Source organism: Mesitornis unicolor, unplaced genomic scaffold (genome assembly GCF_000695765.1).
Source record: "Mesitornis unicolor isolate BGI_N332 unplaced genomic scaffold, ASM69576v1 scaffold830, whole genome shotgun sequence".
Taxonomy (NCBI): Eukaryota; Metazoa; Chordata; class Aves; order Mesitornithiformes; family Mesitornithidae; genus Mesitornis; species Mesitornis unicolor.
Window position 1 is genome coordinate 28,425 of NW_010156043.1, and position 15,812 is coordinate 44,236.

Consider the following 15,812-nt stretch of genomic DNA (forward strand, 5'->3'; position numbering starts at 1 on the left):
AATATTGCAATACCTCATCCAGTTTCTGTATGACACACCATGGTTTATTGCAGTAATGTCTCATAATAGATGAAGGTGCTGCAGGGTCCTGTTTGGCCAATTGCTATAGGACCCTGGAGTGCACTTTCATAAGGAGGGAATATCTCCCAGGGGAAGGGAGTTAAGATGAGGACTAGATGCCAGGAGAACCAGCTAAAGGCTTCACATGCAAATATTTTCTGTGCCTCACCTCCCCACACTCCCCAGCCCCTCCATTAAATGGGAGGTTCGTTTCCTCACTTGCAGATAGCGCTGGATGCAAGGTAATGGAGCACAGCCCTGCCACGCACAGCAGAATGCCTCTAAATCAAGAAGCCAGGTTTTTTTCGCCAACATGACAGATTGAAAAATGCTTCTGGTACTTCCATGAGTGGGTTACTAAGCAACACTTTGGCTTCCAGGGAGTAGCCGTGCTGGATGTGATCTCATGCGCCAGCAGCCTGACCACGTCCCCAGCTGGAGCACTGGGGGAAGGAGGGTGAGTGTGTGGCCGGCAGCAAGGCCACGTGGCTTCACTGGCTGTAAAACAGGACCCTTCGAGATGAGCTGTAGCCACAAAGGAGAAATATCCCACAGGTGACCATGGGCCTGCTCACAGGGTGGCTAAAAAGCAAAGACTCTGTCAGGAAATACCATTGGGAGAGAAGTGAAGCTTCGAAGGCTTAAGCATCACTCGGTAAACCTATGGCATATCCTGGTCATGAAGACTTTCACTTTGGCCTCATAATGCTGAAGAGGACTGACTCCAGGGACAGATGCTAAAAATGATAGGGGCTGGGTAAGATTTCCACATGAGGAGACAGACAGATTAAAAAGACTGGAACAGATTAGAAATGGTGAGAGAGGGGAGGTTAGGACTGAGTGAAGAGAGGTCTGATACAGAAGAGGAAAATCACAAACTGCTGTTCCCTATTTCCTGATATAACAGTAAGGCGTTGCTTACAGAAAATCAAAAGGCCATACACTGAAAAACTGATTCATCAAGTCCAAACTCCATGGAGTTAGAAAGAAATTTGCCCTGGTCGCTGGCTGTTTCATCATTGTATTTCACCGAGTTTTCTCACTTTCCTTTGCAGCCTGTGACACAGCCTCACAAGACCCAGGCTGAACCAGAACTGAGTGTAAACAGACCAGACTCATCTGGGCTGTAAATACCTGTTTTTTTAACATGTATTGGGTGTGTTCAACTATTAAGCAGCATGTATATTTTAATAAAGGCTAAAGTCTAAGACTATTTAGACTGGGCCTCTTTAAGACACCAGCTCAACCTCTTGGCTTAAAGTCAATGGAGGAATGTTGACTGAGAGCCCCTGAGAATCTGGCCTAGCATTTAGAGTACTGGTACTCTTTCATATGTCAATAAATCATGCTCCAAATAGGATTAAAATTAAGCTGCAAGGCTGTTTTGCCTTATTCTGTTAGATTGCTGACACACCTTTGAAAAACAAGTAAGATTTTCTCCCTCCTCCTGCAAGGTAACACTCATTACAGTACTCTACATCTATTCCTGATAGGTGAGCCATATTTACAGTAAATAACATTAATATGATACACAGATACATATATATTTGTATATATAACTTAAAGTCTCCTTCTAGTTACAACTCAATACTACAGCATCACACGGTAAGGCTCTACCAATGTATTAATGGGAATGTCACTCTTGTGGGATCACTACTTGAGCATTTTAAAAGTGCACTTAAACATTGATGACATGACAGTTTTTATCTGAGAGATCCACTACGGTGTCACAGATTTATCCTCTTTCTGTTCTCCTTTTGAATAATGGGAACAGTGTTGTCCGAGAATCAAACAAAGGATCAGTAGCAAAGATCCTAACTCAGTCTTCCCCACCCCCAATTTTAGTTGTTGATGTTTTTCCTTTCAACCACCTCTAGTGGAAAAAAAACCACGTGTATACCAAGGGCACACTCAGTCTGAAATGGCAGAGGTAGAAAAGATGGAGCAATAACTTAAGGTACACAAACTTCTGGTCCTTAGGAGATCTGACTGTGTAGCGCAGATGACAATTTACTTGGATGCTCTTGAGCCTCTCCTTACATCTGCAATTCAATGAAATAAATTATTGCCAGGCCTGTCCCCATCACTTCTGACCCAGGCTGCAGTGCTAGAAGAAAGAGTAAACAGGAGGACTGTTGATCTCTGCGGCAGCACTAAAAATGGAAAGCCATCAAGGTACAGAGGAAACATTTCTCCCTGCGTTTTTTAAAGAACATTTTATGGCTACAAAAGGTCTATATGAACTGTTGTGTGACCTTAATGCTGAGTTAGGATTAAGTCAGCATGAGTTTGATTCCCTGCAATGATCAAGGGCTTGTTGAACACTTCTAAGGGGGGCATAAAAGCTGATGGTTCGGTTTGGACCTGTCTCTATTTCCAAATTGCTCTAGACCCTTCAAATCAGCTTTGGTCTCTTAAATCCAGGAATATATTGTAGGAGAAAAGAAATGAGAATGAACAATGAAGGATATTCTCTAACGAAGCTCAAAGGAGATGCCACTTGGAAATTCCTCATGCAGTTGCTATAGCCTTCCCAAAAGGATGCAGGGACACCTCTCTTGTGTTATACTTCTAGGAGAGCTATGAAGGAAAAGTACATTAGGTATAACGTTCATGTGTTGTCCTTTGATTTTCAGCAGATACTTCCCTTTTAATGTTGCTGGCAAAGTTAGCACTGGCAGTGCACAGTGCACATCAAAATGCAGTCCTGAATCCAGCAGCAGCAGATGTCTGGGTTGGAAACAGATCTATGCTCCAGCAGAGCTCATGGGCAGTGGGGGGTTTGGCCTTCCAGGCGGAAAATCTTGAGGAATCGAAGGGAAATTCTTATCTTGACTTTCAGGACTGTAGGCTCACGATGAGAATTAGCAGTTTCAAGTCCTTACATGGCACCAGCAGGCAGAGTCCTACAGAAGGGGACAAACCTCCAGACTGTGAGCTCTCACGCACAGGGGACCTGCTAGCAAAGACCCTGCAGACTGCTACAAAAAGGAGCTCTCCCCCAGCCAACCAGTTCAGTCATTCAGGACATGCAAAGGAGATGAACGTGAAATGGACTTGTCATTCTTTATCGCTCTTTCAGAATACAAAGAATAAAACCTGCCCTTCTCTCTCCTTGGCTTCTGAAAGGTGAGGACAGAGGAAGCGTTTCCTGAGTCGCTGTGGAGGTGAAACCTATAGTTTGTTACAATGAACTGAATCAGATGGATGACTAGACAGACAGGAGTCTGAAAGAAAATATCAATACCTGAAAAAGCAGCAGTTTTCGGCTATGAAGTGTTTTATTGTTAACTTCATGCATGCAAAGGGAGGTAAGCTGATCTGGAAATAGTAGTTTCCTCATTTCAAAAACAGCAGCAACAACGTATAATCTAAATGCATGGGTGAATACAGTAATAAAACTTCCTGTTTTCATCCAGCATGGCAGAAACACACACCAAACATCTCTCCTCTGCCTTGCACTAAGACTTGGCCATCAGGACAGCTGAATTGTACTCACACATCTTGCAGCCTGGCTCCTTCAAGAGAGCCAGCATCCCCTGTGGGCCAGGGACAACGCCTGGCCATGTCGGTCACTCTTGCCGTTGTCTGCAGCGCAGTGAGAGCCCGCACCCCGGCCAGCACCGCAGGGGACAGCGCTGGGACAGCGGCAGCGCCTTTTCTGCAGAGCTGCTCCCCAGGAGCAGGAGCTTGATGCTCTGGCCCCAGTCGATGGCCCCAGCAATGGTAGAAAGGAGGTTGCCCGAGCCTGCACTGCCGTAAGAATGTGACGGGGCATATAAATCAGCTTATAAATCAGCCCCCTTCACAGCAAAGACCCTCTCCCTTCCCCTCCAGCAAAACTGAGTTTACATTATGTAAACCGGGTTTGGTGCCTGCCCTGAAAAGCCGTTTAACTACTGCTGGGGCTGGAGGTTGCTGTTAGTAATGATATCACCACTGAGGATGGATCTGGCTGCCTGCCAGTCCCAGCTCCTGTCCTCCTTGACCAGAGGAGAAGCACACCCACAGTAACTACAACTTTTCACTTCCTCTGCAGGGTCTTGGACCTTCAGCATCCAACTCCTGGCTTGTCACCTGGTCCCGTCTCCCCGGGCAGTGTCACGGGCCCATGGCAGGCAGAAATAAACAGCGCAGGAACAGCACTGGAGAGCTGACTCTGCTTCAGCCTGGGTCTGCAGCGCTGTAGTGCTCGCATGCAGTTGGCAGGCTCCAAGTGCTTTACAAAACCAGCTAAGAATTGCCATCCTGCCTTCTGTCCAGAAGTGCGGCACAGAGAGTTTGGGTACGTGCCCACAGCAGCACTGCAATCTCTGTGGTGAGTGGAAATAAACCCCGCACTTTACAACTCTGCATGGGTGCGGTGAAAAGTCGCGCTGCCAGGTAACCTCAGAGCAGCTCTGAGTCTCCACGCCTGCGGGCAGCCTGGCACAGCCAGCAGCTCTGCTCTCTCCATCCAGGTCAGCTGTGGTTACCTGAGGCCTGAGTACAGCAGTGAGCGTGTCAGCATCTCTGCCTGTTCGGCTGTGGGTTGTTTCTGCAGACACCCCTTGTTGCAGGGGTCAGGGCAGAAGAGGGACAGCACCCACCGGCTTGTGCGGTTGTCACCCTGCCTGGCCACCTAAAGAAAATTAACGTGTATTTCCCTTGTCCTGCCGTGTAGTACGCCACGGAAAAGTATGAGATGCTAAGATCACAACAAACCCAGAACTGGGTAGAGAATCACAGAATCACAGAACATGAGGAGTTGGAAGGCTCCCTGGAAGGAGCCCTGGAAAGCTCCCCCAGTGCAACCCCTCCAGAGCAGGATCACCAGAGCAGTCACACAGGAACACGGCCAGGGCTTTGGGTGTCTGCACACAAGGAGACTCCACAACCTCTCTGGGCAGCCTGGGCCATGCTCCATAACCCTCACACTGACAAAGTTTGTCCTCATGTTCAGCTTGAACCTCCTGTGCTCCAGCTTGGGACCACTGCCCCTTGTCCTGGCATTGGCCATCCCAGAGCAGAGCCTGGCTCCTTCCTCCTGACACTGCCCTTTCCCAATGGATCCCCAGGAATGAGGGCACCCCTCAGTCTCCTCTGCTCCAAGCTCAAGAGCCCCAGCTCCCTCAGCCGCTCCTCAGCAGGAGATGCTCCACTCCCTCCAGCATCTCTGTGGCCCTGCTGGACTCTTTCAAGCAGTTCCTGTCCTTCTGGAGCTGAGGGCCCAGCACTGGACACAATATTCCAAATGTGGTCTCACCAGGGCAGAGTAGAGAAGAGGGCTTTCCTGTCCCTTCTGCCTGTTCCTCTCCACAGAACTTATTTTCACAAAAAACATAGGTCTGTTGACTGTTAAAAATTTCAGATGAGGACCTCCTCTTGTCCAACCCGCAGCCTCCTATAATAAAACTAACAAGATAATCCAGCTTTTAATAATCTCCATAAGATTTGCATTTTCTGCCCTCCCTGACTGGTGCCAAACTGTTCCCAATAAGGTCTCTATTGCTGTGTCCATTTTTTAATATCAGGATAGTATAAAGCCTTTTCCCCCTCTGCTCTGACAGTTTTATAGACTAACAGTTGACATTGCCAGCTGATTAGATAGACGACAAGTGAGATCAGCCAGGATGTCTCACTCAAAGAAAGTGCTCCTAGCATTCAAGATTACATATTTCTCCATTCTACTTATCTTCTTTTCCTTTTAGCTCTATCAGTTGCATCCTGTTAAAGATTCCTATTCCTCCATAGCTGCTCACTTTCTTTTAAATAGATACTGTAAAGTTTTCCCTAATGCAATTTTTTTTCATTTACATAGTGATGGATATGACACTAAATAAGAAAATTTGGAAAATTTCAATTCACATAGAACTGAAATACTTTTGAGCCCCACATGAAATGGTTTTTTTTTTTTGTCAAATGAAGGCTCTCGAATTATTTTATTTTGAAATTAAATTAACTTTGAAATTCAAACATTGAAGCGATTCATTCGAAAAGGATTCAAACAAGCATTTCCAACTCTTCTGATATTACCCCTGTATTTTTTTTTTTTGGTATGAAATAATCTGCCAGATTGAATTTAGGTGTAAGTTGTGGTTCTCTCAAAAGCATACTTTTAAAAAAATAAATTTATTTCATGCAGAAAAATCATGCCCAGCTCTACCTGGAATTTCCTTGCACACAGTGCACACTATCCCTCTGGCAGTGACAAGCTTAATTAATGTTCCTTTCTACCCCCATCCACTCTTCACCTCCCAAATGACCCCTGTCAAAACACATGCTGTAGGTGTAAAGAACATGCACCGGTCCCATAACACTGCACGGTGCAGAGGAGTCTTCCTTCAGGGCAGAATTTACTACGTTCCTTTTAAAGATAGCTGAGAAATAATGATTTCAAACTTATTTAGAGCAACATTTGCTTCAAAAGAGCACACTAAAGAGTGGCTTTCCTAGCTTAAGAACTGGCCTAAGGTACGTCTACAGAAATGCCGCAAACTCAGCCCAAGGACACGTCTATGGAAGTACGGTTTGGAGACAGAATGGGACCCATCTCATGTTTCTTAAAGGTATTGCCTTTTCCAAGCTACAGGGGAGGCTCTGTGATGGTAACACAAGCTCACCTCCTCAGTGGTGGCGACTTGGATGCACCCCCTTTTTGTGACCATTTCTCTATTCCTCTGGTTTCTGAGGCTGCCACTGCAGCAGCTCCCATTCCCAGCCCGTTGTCCCACCATGGGGCAGAAAGCTGGGCAGCACAGCACACAGATGTGATGGAAGCAAACCCAGCACCAAGCCACGGTTTCATGCCATACAGTCTGAATTGTTCAGCCTCTGGAGCAGCCTGAGGTAGCTAACACCAATGTAGCTGCCGTCGTGGGCATAAAGGAGGTAACGTGCAATTAACTGCATCAGTAACAGCGATTTTCCGTAACTGACCTTTTTTAGGTTCTCCAAAATGTGTTAAAAAAAGAGAAGGATCACATGAATATGTTTAACTAACATACTTTAAGGCCATTATGCAGACACAGCTTCTATTTAAATACATCCTCTCCCATAGTAAACATCTGGTTTTATAATAGAGACAAACAGAACAATTACATTATCCAGCCTGACTTCCTCTTTAAGACGAGCCTTTTTCAGTCAGACATTCCTATGATTAACTAAGATTGCATTAAATGAAAATACAGCTTCCGGGAAGCTGCCCATTCTTGATTTGAAGACTTCAAGGGATGCAGGATCTACCATCTCCCATGGCAGTTTGCCCTGATTTGTGCTAAAATATTGCTTGCCTTGCCTACACAGAAGAGTTCTGAAATATGCTGGAGTTTGGTCACCTGAAGGGCTGCCAGCAGACTTGCACGTCCTGCTGTAGAAAGTGAGAGAAGCAAACAGAGTTGGAGTCCTCACCTGGTTTGCTGCCCAGACCAGAGCTGTTTCAGGATTTGCCTGACAGCAGGTGGAGTTGCCCAAGTGGTTCACACCAACAGCCATGCAGGAAGGCTGTCCCCAGGGGGGTACCAGCAACAGGGAACCAGTTCTTGGTGTCTAAACTCTTCCTCACCCCCATGGCCACAGTCTCCCCACATCTCAGTGAAGTGGGTACAGCATTGATTGCTTGGTGGATCAATTAATACTTCTAAAGTGTGCCAAGACATATGGCTTTGAAGGACTGAGAGGTCCATCTCAGACCCTCATCTTAGACTGAGCTGGTGAAGAAGGGAGATTGGAGCTGGAGGAAGTTCTCAGCATGGGAGAGCTGGTATCTTGTCTGCTGCCAAAGCTACCTGGAGCTGCCTGGCTACACAGCACAAAGCTGGGGAGATGAAACACAGCCAGACCACTGCGGGTAAGGAGCTGCTCTATTACACTGAGCTCAAATGGCAAACAATATTTTGCTGTTGAAGATTGAGCAATCTCTCCTTCCGTCATACCTAATTAGTGATGAAACTTCAGCAAGGCCACTGAGGAAGATTTCCAGACGTGAAAGACACTTTTCACTGCAGGATGGTTGTGGGACAAGAAAACAGCCAGTGCTGTGGATCAAAGCCTCAAAACAGGAAAGTGGGTGGGCATGCAGAGCACAGCTCATTTAGCACCGTCTGGAGAGCACTGAGTTTGTGCACCTGCCCATCCCACCAACAGGGCTACCTGAGACATGATGAGCCACTGCTGTGTCCCTAACACACTGGCTAAAACAATATGTCTTTTCTTCTCCACTTGATAATGCAGACATTGTCCTACTCCCCTCCCAAAGTCCACGCAGATGCCAGGAAACTGGATAGATGATGGTTTTTTTTATGACAGAGCTCCTTAAGCCCAGCGGGCCTGGTAGATGAGCACCAGCCTGAACACTTAACCCACCTCTGCTGCTCTCACCACTCGCTTTCCATGAGAAAGCCCAGCAGTGTCCTGGTGAATACATATCTGCACTCCTGGCCACAGCAGCCACAGGACTTCGTATCAGCCTGAACTGTGTGACGGTCCCAAAGTGCCAGGTCAGCAGGGTTTGACCACACCAACAGATGCTCATCCAGATGAACCGTGGTCCCCAAGTGCTCCCCAGGGCTAGGGCAGTTGCAGGCTGGGAGGAAGATGCTTTGCTTCACATTTTTTCTAGAGCTACACCCCATGCAGGTCTGTGGGCTCCTGCTTTACCCCTCCCTCACCTGATGCTCAAATTCCTTTGCACTATCAGCTCATCTGAGGGGCCGTCACACGGAAAGCCTAAGGTATCGAATGAATTTCAAAGGTAGCCGGTGCAGCTGCTCCAGGAGAGATTTGGTCCAATACAACTAGGATAAATACTTCCTAAACCTTAGTAAAGCCTCTTCCTAACAGGTTAAAATCCTCCTGCTGCAGCCTGAGGCTGCGACAGTACACGGAGGAATCCAGCAGCTGACACGGCTGCTTTCAGCGTGCAAGCTGAACGAAACACAAAAGGTGAAGAAACTATCTAAATAATGAGGAAAAGTGCATTAGGTCAGTATAGCTCATTCTAACTAAGTGTAATTAGCAGAAGAAGGAAGAAAAATTAGCACTCCGGTATTCTTTCACAATGTCCTTTCAAGTGTTCAGGGACATCTGATTTTTGCAGAGAAGTTTCAACCATTATAAATATGCCAAATATAATCTTCTGCATCCTCGCCTACTTGTACAAGCAACTTGGGTCACGTGCTGCTAGTGACTCGCATAAATTTATATTCTAAACCCACTTAAAATTATGCATAGAAAGTAGTATACATCATACCCAAGAAAATGGTAATTCTGGGCCACTTGGCAGTTCGGGAAGTTGCAGGTTTTTAACCTGAAAGATGTATCTGGAAGAAATTCTTGAATGTACTCACTTGTCCTCCTAATGATGTCTTAAATTATTAAAAGAGATTCAATGGTAATACTACTTTTTCAACGTATGCACTTGCTTAATGTTTCTCTGTTTCACATGTAAAGGTTTGTTTAAATAAAGTACAACTATTTCTATTTAAATTTTAAAATTCGTTATGAAAAAATCTTTCTTCTCATATTAGGTGCAATTAATTATTCTCCTCTTCAGAGCTGGGGAAGGCTTTTGCCAAATTATCAGTAGAGGATTTGGGGGCAAAATCATTTGAGAATTCAGTAGGTCTTGATAATTACTTTGACAAAAACCAGTGACACTTTGCAAATGCTGAAAGTCCTGATTAGGCAATTCCCAGAATAAAATGCAACTTTAACTTGCAGAACATTTTAGTTTAGACATTTCAAAAACATATCCAGACGTGCTTCATTTGACCCTAAACCAAAGTTGTTCCTTTTTACAGCTTACTTTACATTGCTCAGAAAACTGACAGTTTGACTTCCTGTGATCAACTTGAGGTGACATTTCCCTTTATGTTCAATTTTCTGAGCTAAACAGCAAGTCAGTTACAAACAAACCCATTCACAATTTTCTGAGCCAAAATAAAATGGTGAGTCTGGACCATGTGCTGGCACTGCAGTGGGACAGAGTGCCTGAATATCCCGAAATACCAAAGACTTTGCTAAGCCTCTATGTGTGCACATACTGGTAGTGTTCTTCCTTCAGAGATACTAAAACCAGATTTCTAAAGATCTGCCAAATCAAAGCATTTGATCCAAGGAAGAAAGTGTCCCCCCAAAAATTTGTGATCAGCATTTCTGTCAGTGATACCGTGTCGTTCACGACCGGGGAAGTACTGAAATAACGCAACTCTCAAACCCAGCTATGAACACAAGAGTGTTTGCAGTAAAGAGATTTGCAGTCACGCCTGTGAAGAGAAACAACTGGTGCTGCTCCCAGGCGAAGTACTCACCGATAATTCCTCGGGAGACATCTTATTACTTCTTCTTTAAAAAGAAGACTAAACAGAAAGCACAAGGCCACACAAAATTGACTTCTCCATGTCGATAGAACAACCCTCCCCCTCCTATAATGCATGTGAGCCTGTAACGGCAAGCAGAAACCATGCATAGCAGTGAAGAGATTTCATCCGGCGCATCGGGAGAAACACACGATCCTTCCAGTAGAGCTCAGAAGGTACGGCATTAGTGACAGTGAATACCACAGATACCTCTTCCTGTATTTGAGTGTCCATTCGTTTTGATGTGGGTTGTGTCTTTGTGTTCTGGATGGGAATTGTGTGCTGGTATGGCAACACCAAGAGCAAAGTGTTTCTTGACTGCTGGAGCTCCTCAGGCTTGGAAGCCAAAAGCTGATGCTCTCTCTCTGAGCAGCTCCCGGCACAAATGACAACTCCAGCTCCCTGCAAATGAAGAAATCCTTCTTATAGGAATGACATCAAATCCAGGCACCAGAGTCTATGTCAAGATGGGCTTGAAAAGGATATCAAATACTCCTAAGAATAGAATTGCCTGTGTTTTTCTGAAGCAGGTTCTGCTGCCCTTGCTGTTGCGTACGTAGGATTTCTACACAAGTTACAACACAGCTGGGGTGTGCATTGCCATTGGGTATTTTATGTTTTCATACATTCAGTGCACCACTTCCCAGTCAAACTGAAACCTTGAGCTAATTACTAGTTTAATTTCAAACATTTCCCCTCATTATTTAGTTTCCTCTTTATCAAAGTTACAAACACTTAGCTCCTGAATGCATGACTGGCCTGTAATTATTCCTGTCTCACCCCTCATGTAAACCGCAGTCATTCGCACTCGCGTGTCTCCTCCAATTCTACTGCTCTCTGCAGATTTTAGTCAGAGAATCAATACTGGTAAGGAACTTGTTCCTCTGCTCCACAACCAAGTGACAAACTACAACCAGTTGTAGTATAGTCAGACAGAATCCCCTGCAGAGGACATAACCACGTACCAAATGTAATACGGACTGTAAAACTCCTGCCCTTCTGAGACACAGACAGACCAGAGTCCAAGGAAGGTCATTCCTCGTAATCCAGCCTCCTGGCAACAGACTCTCAGCTATTCCAGAGAGGACCTCGCTGTCTGGGGCTTTCTCTCTGGGACTTTGACTTCTTAAGAAGTCCAAAGTCAACAGTTCAGAGAGGCTCAATTCAGTCGACTAAACTGAGGTGTCCAATGCCACCTGGAACATCCAAAGGTACCCATGACCCACAAAAGAGCCATGGCCTGGAAGAGGAGGTAGAGATCAGGCAAGATTGAATAGGACATCTCAGATCACAGTAGACCTCCGTGTCTATTAATTTTCTTCCTTTCCAGTGCTACCTGCCTGTGCTTTGCCACCACTTCCTTAACCCTGCGTGGCCCAGGCCACCTTTCGGAAATTCTTCTCTTTTCCCCAAGGACATTATTGTGATTTTCAAAGCAGACTCCCAACATATGTTACCTTCTGGGGGCTCAAAGACTGGTGGATTCAAGCAATACATGTGATAGCCACGGTCACAGTCATCACAGAAGAGCAGCTGGTCCTGAGGCAGGGTTGTTGAGGTGACAGTAGGGAAACGGGGAGAGAAGAAGAGGAGAAGAGAGAGAGAAAATGGTGTAAATTAGCCTCTTGCCAAGATGAAAACATAAGCATGGTAACCAGCAGTGCTCAACTAGGATCACAGAGCTGCATCATAGAGACTGAGAAACTATTGGGAACATGAAAGGCTATAGGTGTCCCCTTTGTGTGTCCACAGTTGACCACCACATTTCTCTAAGGCTGCAGAGCCCTTCTCATCACAAAGGCAGTTCAGTTTCTAACTGGAAAAGTCTCTCTGAGAGGTAGAAGGCTTCCTCTCCAAGACAGCCTGATGATGCAGGAGCAAAAACTGCCAGTCGTTCAATGTGCTGTACTGAGAGAAGAGGACAGGCTTTGCTGAGCTCCGCTGTGACCACATGCTGGATCACATTCCCCCAGGGGAGACCTTTCTCGCCAAAAGCCTGGACTTTTGAAGCCAGTTCTCCAAAACTCAGCTGAGTAAATGCTCTGTGAAACAGATGGAAACGACATGATCCCACCATGTGGTCTGCAGCTCTTTCATATATTTGGGGGCGGGGGGAAGCTGTTTTAAAGTATCTTGTGATTCCTAACACAGAGCAGATCCCTGTTTCAGATTTCCTTATTTACTGCTAAAGCAAAAAAAATATAAAAATCTAAGGCTTCAAATGTATTCAGCTATAGGGAATGCAGCGTTAGCTAATTGCCTCCAAAGTTCTCCAGGCACTGTCAGCTCTCCAGGTTTCTCACAAGCTACCAATGACCCGTAGCATCAGATTTGAACTGAAAACCCCACAGAGAGGACACTGTTCAGCTGCAGGCTCTGGATCACAGTTTGGAAATGACTAGGATAGGTGATTAGGCGACTGGAGAGAGGCCTAGCCATCCCAGTTCAAAAGCTTTCATGTTTTCCAAGCCTTGTAATTAATATTAAAAAATCATGCCAAGAAAGTTAGCAAAATCAGGGGCAGAAGAAACATGCCGGCCATCTCTCGGGTTATCACCCATTCACATCTACTCCTGACTACCACATTGAAGATATCCTTGCGGCTCCCTGCAACAGGAGTTTATGGCCTCCAGCTGATTTTTATTGACTAAGCATACAAACCACAAGTATCGCCATCCTAAGTGGCCCTAAGTGATACCTGTGGCAGTTTCTGCAGAGACTGACAGCTGAACATGGGCACTGGGGAGAAGCCCTCTACTCTGAGGAGCAGCTCTTCCACAGAGGTGTATGGAAGCAGCAGTAAAGCCATGACCCACACCGTTGCCACGTGCTCCTCGAGGGCGGGCACGACAGTAGCTTGCAGTGATGCTTAGGTGCATGAAAAGGTAAATGAACTCACATCGTTCTCAGAGGTCCCACAAAGGCTGCAGGATTTGCACTCAATGCACTGCCACTGATAGGTTTTAACAGCCTCAGTCATGTTTGTGGTGAACTGCAGGCAGGTCGGGTGTCCTGAGGAAGATGGGAAACAACTGTCATTGTTACGGCTCGCTTATTGCTCGTTAATTAACCGGTATTAAATTTGGGAACAAAACGCACATGGACATGGACTGATCACAACATGGGCTGCAACTAACAGATACCAAAGAGGAAAGCAGGCATTAACCCTTTCGCTGCCGGGCACAAGAGAAAAATCAGAGTCATCCCCACCCATTCCCCATTGGCAAAGCAGTTTCATTCAGAGCTCTTAAAAAAGGTTTCGCTTTGGGGTTGGGTTTTGTGGAGCCTTTTTTTTTCTTTTTTTCTTTTTTTTTTTTTTTGAAAGAAAACGAGAGAAAAGTTGAAATCGGAAACAAACCCAATTTCAGAGAAAGCCCATCCGTCTTAATAGAAACTGGACTACGGTTTCAGTTAGCGTTGTTTCGACCAGACTGACGGACGTGGTGGAAATGGGGTTATTCTCCATGTCAGAGCTTCCCTGCCTGGTGTCCAAATGGGCGGAGCAATTCTGTAAACTTTGCTTAAATGGAAGCGGTAGCATACGGAGGAGAAGCAAGACAGGATGGAGGGACACAGCTTTGAATCTTTTTAAGAGCTCTGCCACTAAAGTTGGTTGGCACAGAAGAAACCAAATTGCACAGCTAACCTTCCAGGATCAAAACAAGAAACCAAAAGGAAAAAAACCCCAAGCCAACTCCCACAACAAACTAAATGAAAGGAATAAAGAAGGGAAAGCTAGCAGAACAGTCACATCTAATCGGGAAGGACAAATTGCCAGAGTTACAACCCCCGCCCCTACATGCGTGTCGACTCCAGCTTTGCAAAACAGCGGTATCACAGTAGCAGGGTCAGCAATGGGCTTTCTGGAGGGGAAAATACAAACAAACAAACAAACCAAAGGTGGGATCAGTGCTCCTTCTGCAAAACAAAACAAAGAAAAATAGACCGCTGAAATAAAGTACTGTACTCCCAAACCACCCCTCTCAGGCTGAGGCAGTCCCTAAGTCACCTCCAACAAGCTACCGCTTGCCTTCTGGGACAGCCCTGTATTTAGCATCCCTCTCTGACCCACGTGAGCGCTAACGCTGTGCATAGTCAGGGGCACGAGGCAGGGAGAGCCAATTGCTTATCTGTAGAGAACCTAGAAACACAGATAAGCACGTCCAGCAGCACCGCATGCTACCTCCAGAAACTTCCACCATGAGGTGCATGGGCTTCTTTTTCACCTCTAGCTGATCTGCTGTTCTCAGACTACAGTCAACGGGTAGGAAAACCAAAAAAAATCTCTTCCACCTCCAGCAGCCTAAATGTCTTTTTTAACAGTCATGAAAGAAAAGCACTTCTCCAATGAGATAAAAAGGGCCACGGTTGCAGTAGATGTGGGCACAGATGCGCTATCTTCATTACCAGACCTATCATCAGTATTTGCTGTGTCGTCGCATCACCCATCACCGACCTACAAGCTTCTCCTGTATTTTCAAGCCAGTGAAGCAAAGAGTTGCTGAGAATTGCTGGGTAATGCAATAACGCTGCATCAAGGGAATATCTTTCCTTTATGTGCCCACGATACCACCAAACGGTGTAATAAGGATTTTTGTTCTCCAGTTACATTTGCGTGGTAGCGATAAGAAAACTAAGCCTGTCCAGCAAAGAAATGTATGTACCTAAGTTATTAGGGAAATTGAATAGAAAATAAAAGAGATATTTAAGGAAGGAGGGATCGATGACATAGTTCACATGGGTCTTAAGCCTTTGAGTAAAGAAATGTTTTGACAGTACTGATGAGCTCAGATGGGTTAGGAAGATCACTGGGTTTTGGAGCCCTTGAAATGTCAGCACAAAACAAGAGTCAGATTTTACTGAGATTTACAGTGGACCAAGTTGAAACTAAAGTTGTGGGGACCTTGAAACTACAACGGTCCAGAAGGAGATTTTGTGACATGATAGCTTTTCTGGCTGAGAGCACCTCATATAATTTGTGATGCTACCAAACTCGCAGAACCTGACATGACACTGAAATGTTCCTCTGGACCTGATTTACGGCAAACACGGAACCTCATTCCAACACCAGTAAATAGAGCAGATGTGCCACACTGCACATCGGGGAGGGATTCATCCCAACCCAGCGAGGCGGCTTCCAGAGAGGCTGTACAGTGCTGGGATGCATCACAGAAAACAACTCGTACAGGGAGGTGAGTTAATCAGAGAGTTAAATAGCTGCAGTTACATTTGAAAAGAAACAGAAAGAATGGAGTCAAACTTAGAGAAATCAATCACAGCTCAAGGCATACACACGCTCATGTGCTCCCTTGCCTGCGTACACACATTGCTCATCGCAGAGACTCTCCCTTTCTCAAGCGACATCAAGGTCAGGTTCTGTTCACTACTTTATCTCTGTCCCTTCGCGGCCATTCC

At 45.7% G+C, this 15,812-nt stretch overlaps 1 protein-coding gene across 1 annotated transcript in view; it reads right to left on the reverse strand.

Annotated features, from left to right (window-relative positions):
* Positions 1-9,975: 9,975 nt before the first annotated feature.
* Positions 9,976-15,812, reverse strand: part of LOC104545197 (zinc finger protein DPF3) — a gene marked incomplete at its 5' end in the record, with an annotated part of 42,261 nt that continues 36,424 nt past the window's right edge. Inside the window, 3 exons of the mRNA XM_010190631.1 lie at positions 9,976-10,799; positions 11,855-11,936; positions 13,297-13,409. Coding sequence (XP_010188933.1) covers positions 10,729-10,799; positions 11,855-11,936; positions 13,297-13,409 — 266 coding nt within the window. The remainder of the gene's footprint in view (positions 10,800-11,854; positions 11,937-13,296; positions 13,410-15,812) is intronic.